Source organism: Juglans regia, chromosome 7 (assembly GCF_001411555.2).
Source record: "Juglans regia cultivar Chandler chromosome 7, Walnut 2.0, whole genome shotgun sequence".
NCBI lineage: Eukaryota > Viridiplantae > Streptophyta > Magnoliopsida > Fagales > Juglandaceae > Juglans > Juglans regia.
In genome coordinates, this window is record NC_049907.1 from 43,364,627 (window position 1) to 43,380,233 (window position 15,607).

The 15,607-nt window shown below is 36.9% G+C and overlaps 1 protein-coding gene across 1 annotated transcript; it reads right to left on the reverse strand.

Annotated features, from left to right (window-relative positions):
• Positions 1–1,157: 1,157 nt before the first annotated feature.
• LOC109001987 (transcription initiation factor TFIID subunit 12b-like) lies at positions 1,158–11,506 on the reverse strand. Its single transcript, XM_018979526.2, has 9 exons — positions 10,662–11,506; positions 9,756–9,971; positions 6,757–7,314; positions 6,572–6,646; positions 5,788–5,866; positions 4,909–4,973; positions 2,373–2,408; positions 2,032–2,279; positions 1,158–1,684 (listed from the first exon to the last, which is right to left on the reverse strand). Exons 1-8 carry the CDS (start codon positions 11,412–11,414, stop codon positions 2,097–2,099), a joined length of 1,965 nt encoding a protein of 654 aa, XP_018835071.2. The 5' UTR covers positions 11,415–11,506; the 3' UTR covers positions 1,158–1,684; positions 2,032–2,096.
• Between the last annotated feature and the right edge of the window lie 4,101 nt (positions 11,507–15,607).

The following is a 15,607-nucleotide window of genomic DNA, read 5'->3' on the forward strand; positions in this document are numbered from 1 at the left end:
TTTGTACTTTATATTATCCTTAACACAAATCTCCAAAAAATAAGTGTGGGGGGTGTAGCTCTGCTTTCGTACTATATATTCATGTGTGATGATGATACCTCCAAATACCTTTTAACCTTTACCGAGCTAACTTTCTGATCACACAGTACTCTTGAAAGTTTGTTGAATTAAATCCAAGGAAAAAAGTACTAATGTAATGCCCCCACAAAAATGTTTGGATCGATCGATCGGCCGGCTATATATATTGATCCTAATAATTATAGCGTATATCTAAGTCACGTGGTGTGCCATTGAACTTTGAGGCAATTGATCATTTTAAATTAGACTAACGATATCTATTTCGTAACATATTTCACAATATATTTTACAGTGCATATTTAAAAGTAAGGATATTTTTATAAAATGATGTTATTTTTATAAAAATATTTTATTAAACTATCATTGATCATTTTAAAATATAATTGTTTAATGTATTGTGAAAAGTGACATTTTTTTATTATTATTTTTTTAAAATTAATATTCTGACTTGACTAAGGAGAAGATTCTTTAAAAATTTACGGTCCTTTTTCCAAGGATCCAGATCATAGATCTTAATTTGCCATTAACATGGGAGGACATGCATCACGCAAGCTAGCTAGGAGCAAGTTTCGTGGTCAGATCTCATCGATCAAAGAGATATATATATATATATATATATATATATATATATATATAAATGTGTGTGTGTGGGGCTGTGGGTTTATGTATTTTTTGTTCTCATTTTTCTTTTATGTACGTGGAAAATGTATATTTATAAATGGATTACATAAACATAAACTAATTAAATGATGTGACTTGATAATGTACGTTAGATTATAAAATTATTTTTATTATAAAGTAAATCTAATATATTATATAAAATCATGTTTGTTAATTTACTTTTACGAGTGTAACACTTCTCATATATGTGTGTATATATATATATATATACTCCCCATTGTTTTGTTGTTCACGGATTGATCTCTCTGCTCTAGGATTCAGTTGTCAAGAACACGTTTTAATTAATTGGGTTTTGTTAAACATTTTTGGATCGATTTTTGGAAAATTGATAAAAAGAAATCAAACTCCAAAACATTTTTGCATGCCCCAAGTTTTCTAGACTTGAAAGCCGACAGCTCTGAAAGCCAAAAGGGATCGATCAATAATATATATGACAGGTGCCTTCTGATGGTTAAAAGTTGTTCGAGTCAGTAAAAGAACCAAACGCAAACATTTATCCGTAAGAACACAAAAACCCATCTAACCACTGTCCTCTTTTCTTTCTTTTTTTTTTCTTTAGGAAAAACAAAAACAAAACAAAGCCCTTCTAACCACGACTCTGTTGCAACTTGCAAATTCAGCTACAAAATAGATTCGAGTCCAAAACATAAGAAAATCCCGTCTCTAATAATCAATCAATGGCGTAGAAGACGACCAAGCAAACCCAAGTCCCCCCTCCCATCTCTTTAATGCCGTTGGTAATCGAGCTTCATGGAGGAGGGCACTGCCCCATCGTATGGGCGATGATTTGTCATCTCAACACTATAATCGTAAATATAGAAGATGGTCACTGCTGCGATCCATCTCTTCCACCTAACGTTCATGTTTTTTTGTAGTTGCTAAGTAATTACAGTTATTTGCTATCGGCAATCTGTATTCTTCCAACCTGTGAGACAGCAGCAATTAAAATAGTAAATTTAGCTGGACAGGAATGGATTGTAAAATGCATACTAGAAAAATAAAAAAACCATCAAAGTTTCAAACACAAGATGGTAGTTTAACACTAATCAAGAAAAATACTCGCTCGGAAGCATTCTTGTGGCCATGTAGCACCATACCCCCATCCTGACTTCTCGACAATGCATCATCTTAACAAATAACATAAATCATGCAACAAATTACGATATGGGTCCCTTTAACGTACATGCACAACGTGCAACCTCAGGTCCTATATAAAAATGTCATGCAACCTTAGGCAATATGTTCAGTGTCTGAAGGCTGAGGAACACTTACCAACGGTGTTCATGAAGTCATCCTCAGCCAGCATGAAGATCAAATAAGAATTCAGAGTGCATGTGTTAAAACCGTGTCATCTGCTGTAGCATTTGGGGACCAGTAGATTGGGAAACCAACTGCTCTGGACTAATGGAAGGTCGTACCAAGTAGTTGGCACCAACTGGATTAGTCAGTCCCTGTCTTATCATCTCTTTAGCATTACTTGTATTTGTTTCAGGGTGCGGGGATTCCATTAATGTGCGAATCTGACAAAGTTGTTATCGTAAAAAGACAAGGGATTATTGCCAAATAGAAGAATAATTCAGATCCAACATAGGTACAGATACTAAGGAACTTACAACATCAAGACGCTTCTTGTGGAGATCAGTTGACAGCTGCAAGATTTAAGCTCAAGGAATCAAAAAATGTTTTTGAATTGTTAATTATTTCAAGAATAATGGAGCAGAATTAGATTGGGTGAAGATGGTATTCTAGTTAGATTGGATATGGAAAAGACATATGATCATGTCAACTGGAAGTTTCTATTATACTTGGGAGATATGGTTTTGGGGAGAAGTGGTGTTTGTGGATCAACCATTGTATTTCGACGGTTAGATTCTCTATTTTGGTGAATGGTATCCCGGCTGGTTTTTTTAATAGTTCCCATGGCTTGAGACAAGGGGATGCTTTGTCCCTTTTCTTTTTATTCTTGTTATGGATCCTTGAGTATAATGATATAAGCTGCGGTGGAAGGTAGATTCTTATCGGGATTTTCGGTGGGAGATGAGACTCGGGGCAGTATAAAAGTATCATTCCTTTTGCAGACGACACTTTAATTTTCAGCGAGACCGATCAAGATCATCCTTGGTCTTTGAGAGCCCTTCGGCTTTGTTTTCAAGCTGTTTCTGGCCTTAGAATTAATTTATCTAAGTCTGAAATTATTCTAGTGGGCTCTGTTCTATATATTTTGGATTTGGCTAACATCTTGGGTGTAAGGTATCTTCTTTACCTTTGAAATATCTAGGTCTTTCATTTGGTGCTCCTCACAAATCTTTAATGATTTGGGATGGTGTGATTGAGAAGATTGAGAGGTTAGCTGATTGGAAAAAGCTATATTTATCTAAAGATATGGAGTAAATTGTCTAGTCTTCATACATATTTCCTCTCTCTTTTTCCTATGCCAGCAGGGGTGGCAAATAGAATTGGGAGGATCTTTCGGAATTTTCTGTGGGGAAGTAATGGGGAGGAAAGAAAGTTTCACTTGGTTAGTTGGAAGAAGGTGTGTTCACCGGTTTCTTGTGTGGAGGAGGATTGGGGGGTGGAAATTTGATGTTCTTTAACAAAGCTCTTCTTGGAAAATGGCTTTGGAGGTATCATCTTGAGAGGCATGCGCTATGGAGAAATATTGATGATGTTAAATATGGTAGGATGTAGGGGGTTGGTGTTCTAACGAAGTTAGAGAAGCGTATGGGGTGGGGTTGTGGAAGTCTATCTACATGGGTTGGGGGGAATTTGTTAATCATGTTAAATATAAGGTAGGAGATGGGACAAGGATTAGTTTTTGGCATGATATATGGTGTGGGGATTCAGCTCTTAAGAATGTTTATCCCTCCCTATTTAGGATTGCTTGAGATCAAGACGCTGCAGTGGCTGATTCCTTTATTCTTTTTAAATATTAATTTTCAGTGGAATGTCAATTTTATTAGATCTGTGCATGATTGGGAAGTGAATGTAGTTTCTAATTTTTTTGGAAGATTACACGATAAGAAGATTGTTCAAGGAGGGGAGAATAGTCTGTGGTGGATTCATGCTGGAAATTCCAGATTTGCGGTTAGCTCCTTATATAAGGCATTAACCTGTCATTGTGTCAATAAATACCCCTGGAAATGCATTTGGAGATCTAAGGTACCTAGTAAGGTGGCATTTTTCTGCCGGTTGGTGTCTCTTTGAAAAATTTTGACCACGTATAATTTGAGAAAGCACGAATTATTTGTCGTGGATTGGAGCTACATGTGTAAGAAAGAGGGTGAATCTGTTGACCATTTATTTCTTCATTGTGAGGTGGCTAAGATTTTGGGGGATGAGATTTTTGGCAGGACGGTTATTTCTTTGGTGATGCCTAAGCAAGTAGTGGATCTTTTTGCATGTTGCAAGGTTTTAAGGGGAGACATCGTATTGTTGCCATGCGGAAGATGATCCCTTTGTGTTTGATGTGGTGCTTATGGTTGGAAAGGAATGGGCGGTGCTTTGAAGATAGAGAATACTCGATGGGTGAACTTAGGGAGTTTTTCTTTAGTACTTTGTGTGTTTGGGCTAAGGCTCTTGTATTGAATGGAGATAATCTTCATGATTTCCTTTTAGCCTTTTCTAGTTCCTAGCTTGTATTTAGGTACTTTCTCTTGTATACTTCATGTGTACTTGGGCTATGCCTATTTGCTTGGCAATAAAATTTTCTATTTACTTATTAAAAAAAAAAGAATAATGAAGACGTAAGTGTACAATGACATGCTTCTAAGGCGAATCTGCAATGAACATTCATTTTGGCAAGAGAGTTCTTATTAAAAGATCATGGGTTTTATCTTTAAATAGTTCTTTAATACAATTACACCCAATTTGTCACACCAAGTTGTGCATAACATCTTTTTTTGAGCAAGAAGACGCTATGCGAGTACACATGGTATATACAGTAGACACTTTTGTTTTTATATGTAAGTATATACAGTAGATACACCTAGTTAGAAAGAGCAAAAAGATCAATAAAGTCTTGAAAACTAAAGCTGGAAGAACATATGTATGCTGTCATCCAATGAGAAGAGAACTAAAAAAGGCATCCTTTAACTCCCCCATCATCTTATCACAATCTGACAAAAACAAAAACAAATGTAATATGCTTACAGGTTTGCTTTGGTACTTCCGCTCTTCACTTGAATATCCTGGTACGTTCAAATGCCAATTCTTCTCTGCACAATATTTCCGTCAGTTAAAGTTATTAAGGTCCTATTTTCTCCACTAAAAAGGATATAAAGAAAACAGTGAATCAATGCTATTTTGTTTTATAAGTATGAATCAGTGCAGTTTAAGTGCAAACCCGTAAAATCAATAATTAAGTCCCATGTGGATATGCTATACTTTCAATCCATGCATTTTGTGTTTGTTTGAAGTTTGCTCCCATAGATATTGCAAACATACCCCTGAGATCAATCTCAGAAGCCCCCCATTTAGTCTTTGTTAATCACACTATAGACCAGGTGAAAAAATAAAACTTATATAAGCCGCATCTCCCTTTGCACTATATGTTAACTCAACACAAATGAAAAGACAAACAGGTATACAGATGGTGCAAAAGGTGGAGAGAGTCATTCACCATCCATCTTCGTCTGCGGTGCTGACATACCAAAGGCTTTGAAAACTGAGAAATTGTTATCTGTTGTGTATTCAAGTAGGAGTTTTCTTTTGATAAGTAAGAAGGTATTTTCTATGTAATTTTTTTCAACAAAAGCAGTATTCAACAACAAAGTTTAAATCGGTTCAACCCAAAATCACAGTAGTAAACGAATGTGGAATTTGACAACAGTAGTAAAAAAAATCAATTTCCAGAATCAGGAACTTTCCAGACGAGCTTTTGCAAATCATATGAGGTTTTTATTTTTGCGAAAATTTAGCCAGTCAGAGAAACTAACAAAATCAGTGATGAAATTGTTGCGATACTCAACCATTATGTTATACGTATTATTATAAATCAGCTGATGACATATGTTGTAGTTCAGTACAAACCTAGGTGTAGTAATAAATCCTTGGACTCTAAAGTTGATGATTTCCGATGTTTTGCCAAACTGCACGCGAATGTAGTCACCTGCAAATAGATACAACTTGCTTTCTGTAAGACCACCATAATCTCACCTAAAGCACAAAAATAATTAACCACAACTGTCATTACAGAGTAAAGGATACAAGGTATATGGATGAGAGTGGCAAAACTTCAAACACAGTTCTATAGGTTAATCCCAACTCCAGATGATTTCCTTAAAGCAGAAAACAAAAAGATCTCAAATATCCTACTGTAATATTAAGACAATTAAATCAATCCAACCGGATAATTTCAAACTTGAGATACAAATGAAGGAGCTAGACTTATTTCTGTATTTTGTGGTTCATTGTGAGATGTTGGACGTTTTTTATACATCACAATTACCTTAATTCCAACTACATCCATGGTAAGTGGTAACCATTCAAACTCAAACATGAAGTTCAAACTAGGAATTTTAGGTTTGTAAGTACAGAATATGTGCTCTAACTTCTAAGATAAGTATTTCTTTTGATAAGGAGGTGATAAAAAAATTTTGATTACCAACTTATAAAAAAAATTATCTTAGAGCACAGAATCTGGCAGACATTTTTTTTATAAGTAGAATCTGGCAGAGACTTAAAGGGCGATCTGGCAGAAATTTGAAGAAAAATTAGTTTGAGAAGGGGGGGGGTCTGTTTGGACTTGTAGACAGACATGCACGTGCATCTTAAAAAATTATATTTGATAAATAGCAGCAGTAGAGAGCCTCACAGAATCAATGAAGTCATCAGCAATCTCTAAAAGAAGATCTTGAACTTCAGGATCCAGCTTTCCCTGTGAATCCACCTGAGCACAATCCCAGGCGAAAAATATATCATTAGTGATGAAAAGCAAGAAAGAAAAACTGACATCTTAGGATATGAACAGGATAAACAGAGTGGACATGCAGTAAGGACCTGTGAAACCAAATCCTGTATTTTTCTTTTCCCAAGAAGTTGATTGGTCGCTTCTGTTCCTTGGCTGGAACTCCCCCCTGGTGTTGTTGTACCAGATGCAGTAGCATCTGGTTGTGATCCTGTCAAACTAAGTGATTTCTGGCCTGTGGGTCCAGGCACCCTGGGAGAATACTGCTGCTGCTGATGCAAAGGCAGTTGTTGCAATTGTTGTTGTACAGGTGGTTGTAGTTGCTGTTGTTGTTGCTGCTGCTGCTGCTGCTGCTGCTGCTGATGTAGCTGCGAATGCCCCATTGGTTGCTGCTGCTGTACCAGCTGGGATAGTTGCTGTTGATTCAAGGCCATCGAGTTTTGCTGCAACTGCTGCTGAATGAGGACCTGCTGCCTCTGATGTTGAAGACGGAGTGAAGCTGAACCAGTGCCAGAGATTGGTGGCATTGACTTCAACCACTGTTGCTGTGATAAAGAGTTTTGTATCATGGCTGGCTGTCCATTCTGAGACAAACCAGATAACTGAGAGCTCATAAATGCCAGCGATGCCGTCCTGGGTAAGCTTTGAATCTGCAAGTTTGTAAAGTTAAAGTGAATGTCATGATCATGGATAAAATTTTATATGCAAAACATGCAAATAGAACCCAGCAAAACAGCATCGCATAAGATTGTGAAGCCTGAGAAATATTCTATACAGCTGTGTCCATCAATTATAACAATGACGTCAATGACAATTTAAAAAAAATAAAAAATGACTAACTGAAAAAGGTACATAATACAATGACTTGTCTGCAAGGGGCTTCCAAATCGAGTGGAGGATTGGGAGTGCGCAATTTGAGGACTTTCAATAAAGCGCTACTAGGAAAATGGCTATGGAGGTATCACGTGGAAGGAAGTTGTAAATTCTAGACATGGTGGTGCTTTTGGGGGGTGGGTTGTTGTATGGTGTGGGTTTGTGGAGATATATAAGGGGGGGATGGCAATGCTTTGAAAACAATATTCGATTTGTGGTTGGACAGGGTACTCGCATTAGGTTTTGGCATGATGTCTGATGTGGAGAGCGTTCTCTGGAGAGGGCCTTCCCAACTCTCTATAACATTGCGGCTAATAGGGAGGCTTCGGTGGCAGATCTGCTTGTGGTTGCCCAAGACTCTTATCAGTGGAATATTTTATTCACTCGGGATAACCATGATTGGGAATTGTCTACCGTTTCAGAATTGTTTAGTTTGATGTACTCATCAGGAAGACTAACGGCACATGGTGATAGGTTACAATGGAGGTGCAGGGGCAGCAAGAAGTTCTCAGTCAAGACATTATAAAATTCTGGCATCAATAGGTAATGTACATTTCCCATGGAAAAGCATATGGAGGTCTCGCGCACCTTCCAAAGTGGCTTTTTTTTCTGTGGACTACGGCACTTGAAAAAATTCTAACCATGGATAATGTAAGGAAGAGGGGCCTCATTGTGATGAATTGGTGTTGTTTGTGCAAAAAACATGGAGAATCAGTGGACCATCTATTATTGCATTGTGAGGTGACGAGAGAGCTGTGGAACAGGATATTTAGTAGAGTGGATGTCACGTGGGTTATGTCGGCAAAGGTGGCTGACCTGCTTGCTTGTTGAAAGGGTTTACAAGGTTGTTCTCAGGTAGCAGTAGCTTGGAAGATGATTCCGTTATGCATTATGTGGTGTACTTGGATGAAAATGAAAGCACGGTGTTTTGAAGATAGGAAGCGCACAATGGCGGAGCTTCAGAATTTTTTCATACACACTTTACTCCTATGGTTTTCAGCCATTGTTCTTAATGGAAATAGTGTACATGAGTTCTTGCCTCTAATTTAGCGTTTTGAGAATGTATTTAGGTGTTTTCTATTGTATACTCCCTGTGTACACGGGTTATGCCTATACTCATTCATATTAATGAAACTTACTTATTACTGATTAAAAAAAAAAGGGGACTTCCAAATACTGCCAAGGTGTTTACTCAATTAACATCGCTCATGAGATTATATTTAGGGAATGTTTGGAAATAATTTCCATCTCACCCCATCTAATCCCATCTCATTCCATCTTATTTCATTCCCAAATATCATTCAAACACAGACTTTCAAACTAATCATTACAACTTTTTCAAACTAATAATTACAATTTTTCCAAGCTTTCAAACAAAAAATAAAAAACAATTCAACTTTTCAAATCTTAAAATAAAAATAATATTAGAAAAATTATATTCTAACAATATTTTAACTTTATAATATTTTTTATTCAACTTTTTCTCTCTCCTTTCACAAAACTCAATAAATACTTAACTCAAACAATTTCACTACTATTCACAAACTACCTTACTACTATTCACAAAATTCTCATCCCATCTCATTCTCCAAGCATCCCCTTAGTATCAAGGGGACCAAAAGCAAATTTCCCAATTAAAGAGTTAGTGATTCAGAACTTATAAAAAAAAAAAGAGCTAGTGATTCAGTTCCCAATTCCACTCTTGGAAAATCTCCAGAATGTTGTTGAATTTGGAGCCACTAAGGAGAAAGTCAACCACAACATGATGCTTGACCCCAACTATTGCAGAAACCCTCAAAGTGTATCCAAGAAGTGTTGGATTGTGTTCTTTAGTTTAATTTTCAAACTATGATGCTGTCTCGCTTCTGAAGTTCAGATTACAAATAATTCCAAATATCTCTCAGGTTCAATAAAGTATGTGCCTTTAGAGTTAGAAAAAAACTATAACATCTATATCCCACAAAGGAAACTTAATTTTTTTTTCAGTAAAAATAAACTTTATTAATGAGAAGAGGCATAGCCCAAGTACACGAGACATATACAAGAGCAACACCCATGTGTGATTGTCTAAAGACATAGGAAACTTAAATTTATAACATGAGAAAAATGGACAACTACATATAACAACATATAGATGATGAGAAAAAAAATTGAAAGTGTATAACCATCACTAGTTAACCTAATTTGGCAACTGAATATACATTAGGCAACAGTATACCTGTGCAGAGTTGAGAGAACTTTGCTGCTGCAACTGTTGCCTCATCTGACCCTGGTTAATTCGCTGGGCATAACTGGGGGCCCCACTCGCTCTTATTTGCGAGCTCAAATTAAGTGGGCCCATCATCCCCATTGCTTGCATTCCTTGTAAAGCTTGACCAGCTGGGTTACCTTGATGAAATTGAGTCCCTTGGACCAGTCCAGCTTTCTGCCTTGGCTGCATCCAATATTCCACATTTTTTCTTAAACAGAAATGATTTTCAATTGAAAAATGCAAGGGGTTCAATTGCCATGTACCGTATGCTTGAAACTAACCAAGCAGGATATTAATACAAAGTTTAATATTGTAACATATATATTTTTAATTGTGTTCCTAACATAATTGAGTCTAATTCACTATACGATTAGGTTACATTTCGTCGGAAGTGCTTGGTGTCCAGGGAATTCCAATTCATTGGATAATCATAAACATTTCTAATAGTTCACTGTTAAGCGCAAGAATAACATAGTTGTGCAAAAAGGCGTTTTCCCCGCTTCGCTCAAATGGACTATTTGCTAAGGTGCCATCCATGATCAATTCCAAATCTCCTTTACCAGCTTCTAAAGACTAAAACCGATTCAAAGAAGTGCTTGGTGTCCAGGGAATTCCAATTCATTGGATAATCATAAACATTTCTAATAGTTCACTGTTAAGCGCAAGAATAACATAGCTGTGCAAAAAGGCATTTTCCCCGCTTCGCTCAAATGGACCATTTGCTAAGGTGCCATCCATGAACAATTCCAAATCTCCTTTACCAGCTTCTAAAGATTAAAACCGACTCAAATTTTTACCTTCCAAGACAAGCAAAAAGCACGTAAAAATGCTATGTAGACGACAATAGAGTTAAACGAGAATCCAATTTCTTACCGATGCTAGCAACTGGGATTGCAGATTGAACTGCGCAGCAGCCATGGCGGCGGCTGCGCCTGACAACATGGGCAGGTGACCGCTCTGCCCGATCAGCGCTGAACGGGATAAGTTCCCACCAGTACCCATTGGCTGCTGATTTTGCTGCTGAATCCCACCAGACCCACCAAAATTCACATTCCCATAAATCCCCTGCTGTTGCTGTTGCTGTTGCTGTTGTTGCTGCTGCTGCTGCTGCTGCCTCATAACCCCCAACTGTTGAATTTGATTCAACCGCGACATGGACGATGAGCGTTGCATGCTTTGCTGGATTTGATAATTCGACATGGCGGTGACATTCTGGGTCAAACTCTGCTGTTGCTGAGATTGCTGCTGTTGGAATTGTTGCTGCTGCTGCTGCTGCTGCTGTTGTTGCAGCTTCGGTTGTTGGTAATCTAATCCAACGGCTGGGGTGAGCTGCTGATGTTGTTGCGGTTGTGGTTGTGGTTGGGGGAGAGGGATTTGTGGAGGGGAGGAGATATGGTCAAGGGAAGGGGAGTGGGAGTGTGAAAGGGGAGAAGGTGAAGGGATTGGTGGTGGATTCGATGAAGAATTTGATGGATTTTGAGCAATTCCGGAATTTGTGGGCGTGGGCGTAGGCGCTTGTGTTGCTATTGTCGTTAGTGCTGGTGGTGTCGCTGTTGTTGGGTCGATGGGGATTGCGGGTTGGAGGGGTTTTGGAGACGATGCTGCTGCGGCCGCACTTTCTGCCATTTTTCTGAGAAATTGGGTTAATGGGTCTCTGTACTTTTCTTCTGCCTAATTCATATTTCAGGTTCTGAAATCTGATATCTGAGAGGGGCGGAGGGGAAAAGGATCGAAGCCGAAGAAAACTGAGAAGGACGGGAGAGGGGGTTGAATCTAGGCCGTACACGTCAGAACATGGAAGGCCGGAGGATGATTCACACGTGTACTTCTTGGCTACGAAAGCTGTAAACGTCAACATAAATTTGGGTGGACTGGATCGAGTAGTGATACGGTGAGAGCGGCCCGTTTTACTTTTCGTGAGCTTTTACTTTATCCATTTTATTGAATTTAATATTTTTCCTTTCCTCTTTTTCCATTTTATTTTTCTTTGTTCTTTTATTCGTTCCACTTGTATTAGAAAAAGAGATTATTATATATTTTATTTTCGAACCTTATTTTTAAAAAAAGGCCAAACATGTAAACAAATAAAATAAAAGTAATAACTAATAGAAATGTATAATATCAACAAAAAAATATACATAATATTTCATACTGATTGATAAGAGTAAATGGTGTATAAGATTCTATATTGTTTGAGAATGAAAAGTTTTTATTTTTTATAACAGTTTCAATTACTCCAATTATATAATTGACTAATTATTTTATAGTACATGCTAGATGTGCTAGGGCTAGGACATGACAAATAGTATCCCAACATTTTTCCAACTTTTTTTTTCTAAGCAAGCAAGTATATTTCAATAGAAAAGATGATATAAGAGAATGGGGTGGGATTCCCTAACAAACATCTTAGAATAATAACAACATTGCAAAGTGGTGGATAAAAAAGAAAAAAAAAAGGTTTTTAAGACCAATTTCTTGGTCTTCACCCATATTAATTGTTCGAAAAAAATTACGAACAATGGAACCACCACTGGAAACGGTGGAACGTTTGCTGAAAGCGTTGAGAGTGGCGGGTGCATTGTTGCTTGTTGTCTTGAGATGATTTTTGGAGAGATCAACAGTCCTTTATTCGAGATCACGGTTTAGGGAAAGCGATAATATAGTGAAAAATCTGGCATCGGGTGGACTGATTTGCAGCCAGTGATCATCTGCATTCCTATGCGCCTGTGATGGAGCATGGGAGCCACGCGCCAGTGGGATGGAGATAGGGTGACCTAGATCTGGAATATATTGGTGAGACGAAGCTACGCGTGAGGGCCACACGCCGAGCTTTTTGGCACGACTCTGCTCTGTCCCAGTAGATCGATGGTTGTAGGATGGGGTGGTGGGGTGCGTGTAGGTAGATGGTGACCGGAGAACAACATATCTGACCAAAACCGAACTGAATGAGGGAAAAAACACTACCTTGAAAGTGTATACACAATGTAGAAATGGAAATGAGAATGAGAGAAGGGTGAGAGTCTGCGAGGCACAACTTCACCTTCCTCTCCGACGGCGGCTCTCACGGAAATGGAGTTGTCTAGAGAGAAGGCATAGGTTCTCTCTTTAAGTTTTCAAACGGCACTCCCCTTCAAACTCTCCATTTCACTTTTAATGAAATTTCAATTGTACATAGTTCTAGTGAGATTTTAATTGTACCATTCACTAGTATGTTTTTGAGTACTGGCCCATAAGTGATTTATGTTGCGTTTGGATAGTGAGATGATCTAAGATATTTTATGAATAGTAGTAAAAAAGTAATGATAGATATTGAATAGTAGTTAATAGTAATAAATAGTAATGAAAGTAGGTGAAAAGTAATAATAAAATAATAAATAGTATTTGAATATTCTCATAATAGTCCACTACCTAAGCTAGCCCTTAGATTCTTTTGAGGGTTACAATATAGGTTATGTGAAAGAAATAATTGCTTACAAAAAAATATATATTATTTATTAGTCATTACGAATTTATCTATATTGATATTGACTTAAAAATCTTGTTTTTGTTCTAAACTTGTTATCTCTAATTGGGTTATTTATTTATTTATTTATCAAAATACATGAAAATGATCATTATATATTATTTGTTTGTAGTTAATCTCACATATTTGACACATTATACATAATCACCGTAAACATGCACGATGTGCACGAATAGATAAGTTTGTTAAATAAATAAATACAAGAAGTTAGCAAGAAAAAAAACAAAATCTTTAGAAGAGTGTTAATGTTGACATTTTTATCTTCAAAATTTTAGTTGAGTTTCCCATCTTTACTCTCTGTTTTTTTTTTTTTAAGATGAACGTATTTCTCATTGATAAAAAAACGCAGTTACATTTGTCATGCAACACTGCACTTAATACATGAATGAGACAATCCTCCATCCAAACATATTCTCCCTCGAGGGATAGTGCATGCCTAGCCAACAAGTGTGCTACAAAATTAGTTTCTCTGTAATTGAAATGTATCTGCCATCCGACCCAATTAGATAAGAACAGTTTGATATCGTAGATCACTGCATAGGCTTCTGAGTAGTCTGAATTATTAGTAGAGATTGCAGTAATTAAATCCAGACAATCTCCCTCAAAGATCACATAAGAAAAGCTCATGTCCATGCATAAAATCATTGCTCTCCTCAAAGATGTAGCTTCCACAATTAAAGTTTTGAGAGAAGCTTCCACTTTTGCACAAAGAGATACACGTACTTTCCCATTTAAATCTCTGATGATGATGCCTAATCCAGATGTCTTTGTTGTTGAGTCCACAGCTCCATCCCAATTCACTTTTAGCTTGTTCAAAGCAGGTCTCCTCCATCGAGCAAGACTTCTATGAGTTGCAGAAATAGGTAACAGCTAGCATTTTAATTGAGCTTCTTTGTAGTTTTCAACAGTTTTAAGAGCCTTATATAATACCTGATCTGGTTTATCGAACTTGCCCCCAAAGATAGAAGCATGTCTTCTAATCCAAATACCTCCTAAGATAACTGCTACATATTCAATCACTTCAATCTGTAACTTACTGGTCAGCTGCTTCCATAATTCCGAAAAATCATTAGAATGTGAAGGTCATTTTCTTAATGGACTCTGATTTTCCCCCCCATACATCAGAAGCTCCTGGACAAGCCCACAGTGCATGTATGGTTGTTTCTTGATCTCTTTAACATATAGGACACAATGGATTCTCAACTACCTTTCTAAGAAATAAGTTTGATTTAGTAGGTAGTGATTCATGACATGCTCTCCAAATGAAATGCTGCACATTACCAGGGATCTTGAGCTTCCATATCTGTTTCCAAATCTGCTCATCATCAACCATAATTGAGGTTTCACCATTCAGCTTGTAGTTTCTCTTCATTTCCAAGTGATAAGCAGATTTAACATTAAAATTCCCATCATTTGTGTCCTTCCAAGCCATTGAATCCTCAGCTCCATACTGACTAACAGGTATACTACAGATTATCCTAGTTTCTTGCTCATTAAAAATCTGATAAAGTAATCTTGGATTCCATGAGCCAGTAACTACATCCAGTAGTTGTTTTACAGTGGCTTCTTCCTCGAGTATAGAAATAGGAGATGTGACTAAGTTAGAAGCATTTGAAGGGATCTATCTATCTTTCCAAATTCTGATTAAAGAACCATAACCTACTCTCCATATTACACCTTCCCTTAATAATTCCGAAGTGGAAACCAGACTTCTCCAAATGTAAGATGGTCTGGGACCAACTTGAGCATCTTTTACTCTCTTTTGTTTTTTTGTTAGTGATAAGAAAACTCACAAACTTTGTTTTAGCGAAGAGATGCATAAAAACTATATATATATATATATATATATAAATTATCCCAAAATAAAAGGACATAATTTAAAGGAAAAAAACAGGGTAATAGAAAAACTAAAGGTTACTGATTTATATAAGAATTATTAATTTAATTGAAAATATTAGATTTTATTGCATAAATTAAATTAGTTAAATAAAGTATCCCAGATTTATTATTATATTTGTTTGTCTGGTTATAGTCAGGATATGGTTGGGGTGAAGGACTTTTAGCCTTTTAGGGAAGATGGCGGCAGCGGGGGTTCACTAATTTGTTTTATTGTTGTGGTTATATCATGTTATTGTGTTATTAATAAGGAGAGCAGTGTCGACATGATAAACTTCTTCGGCATGTTTTTTTAATAACTTCGATGCAACTTAACGAATAACGAAAACGGAAAACGTCTAAAAACAACCATTTAAAGTCGATGAACTTCGCTGCAACAGGTTGAATAAATATTCATTAC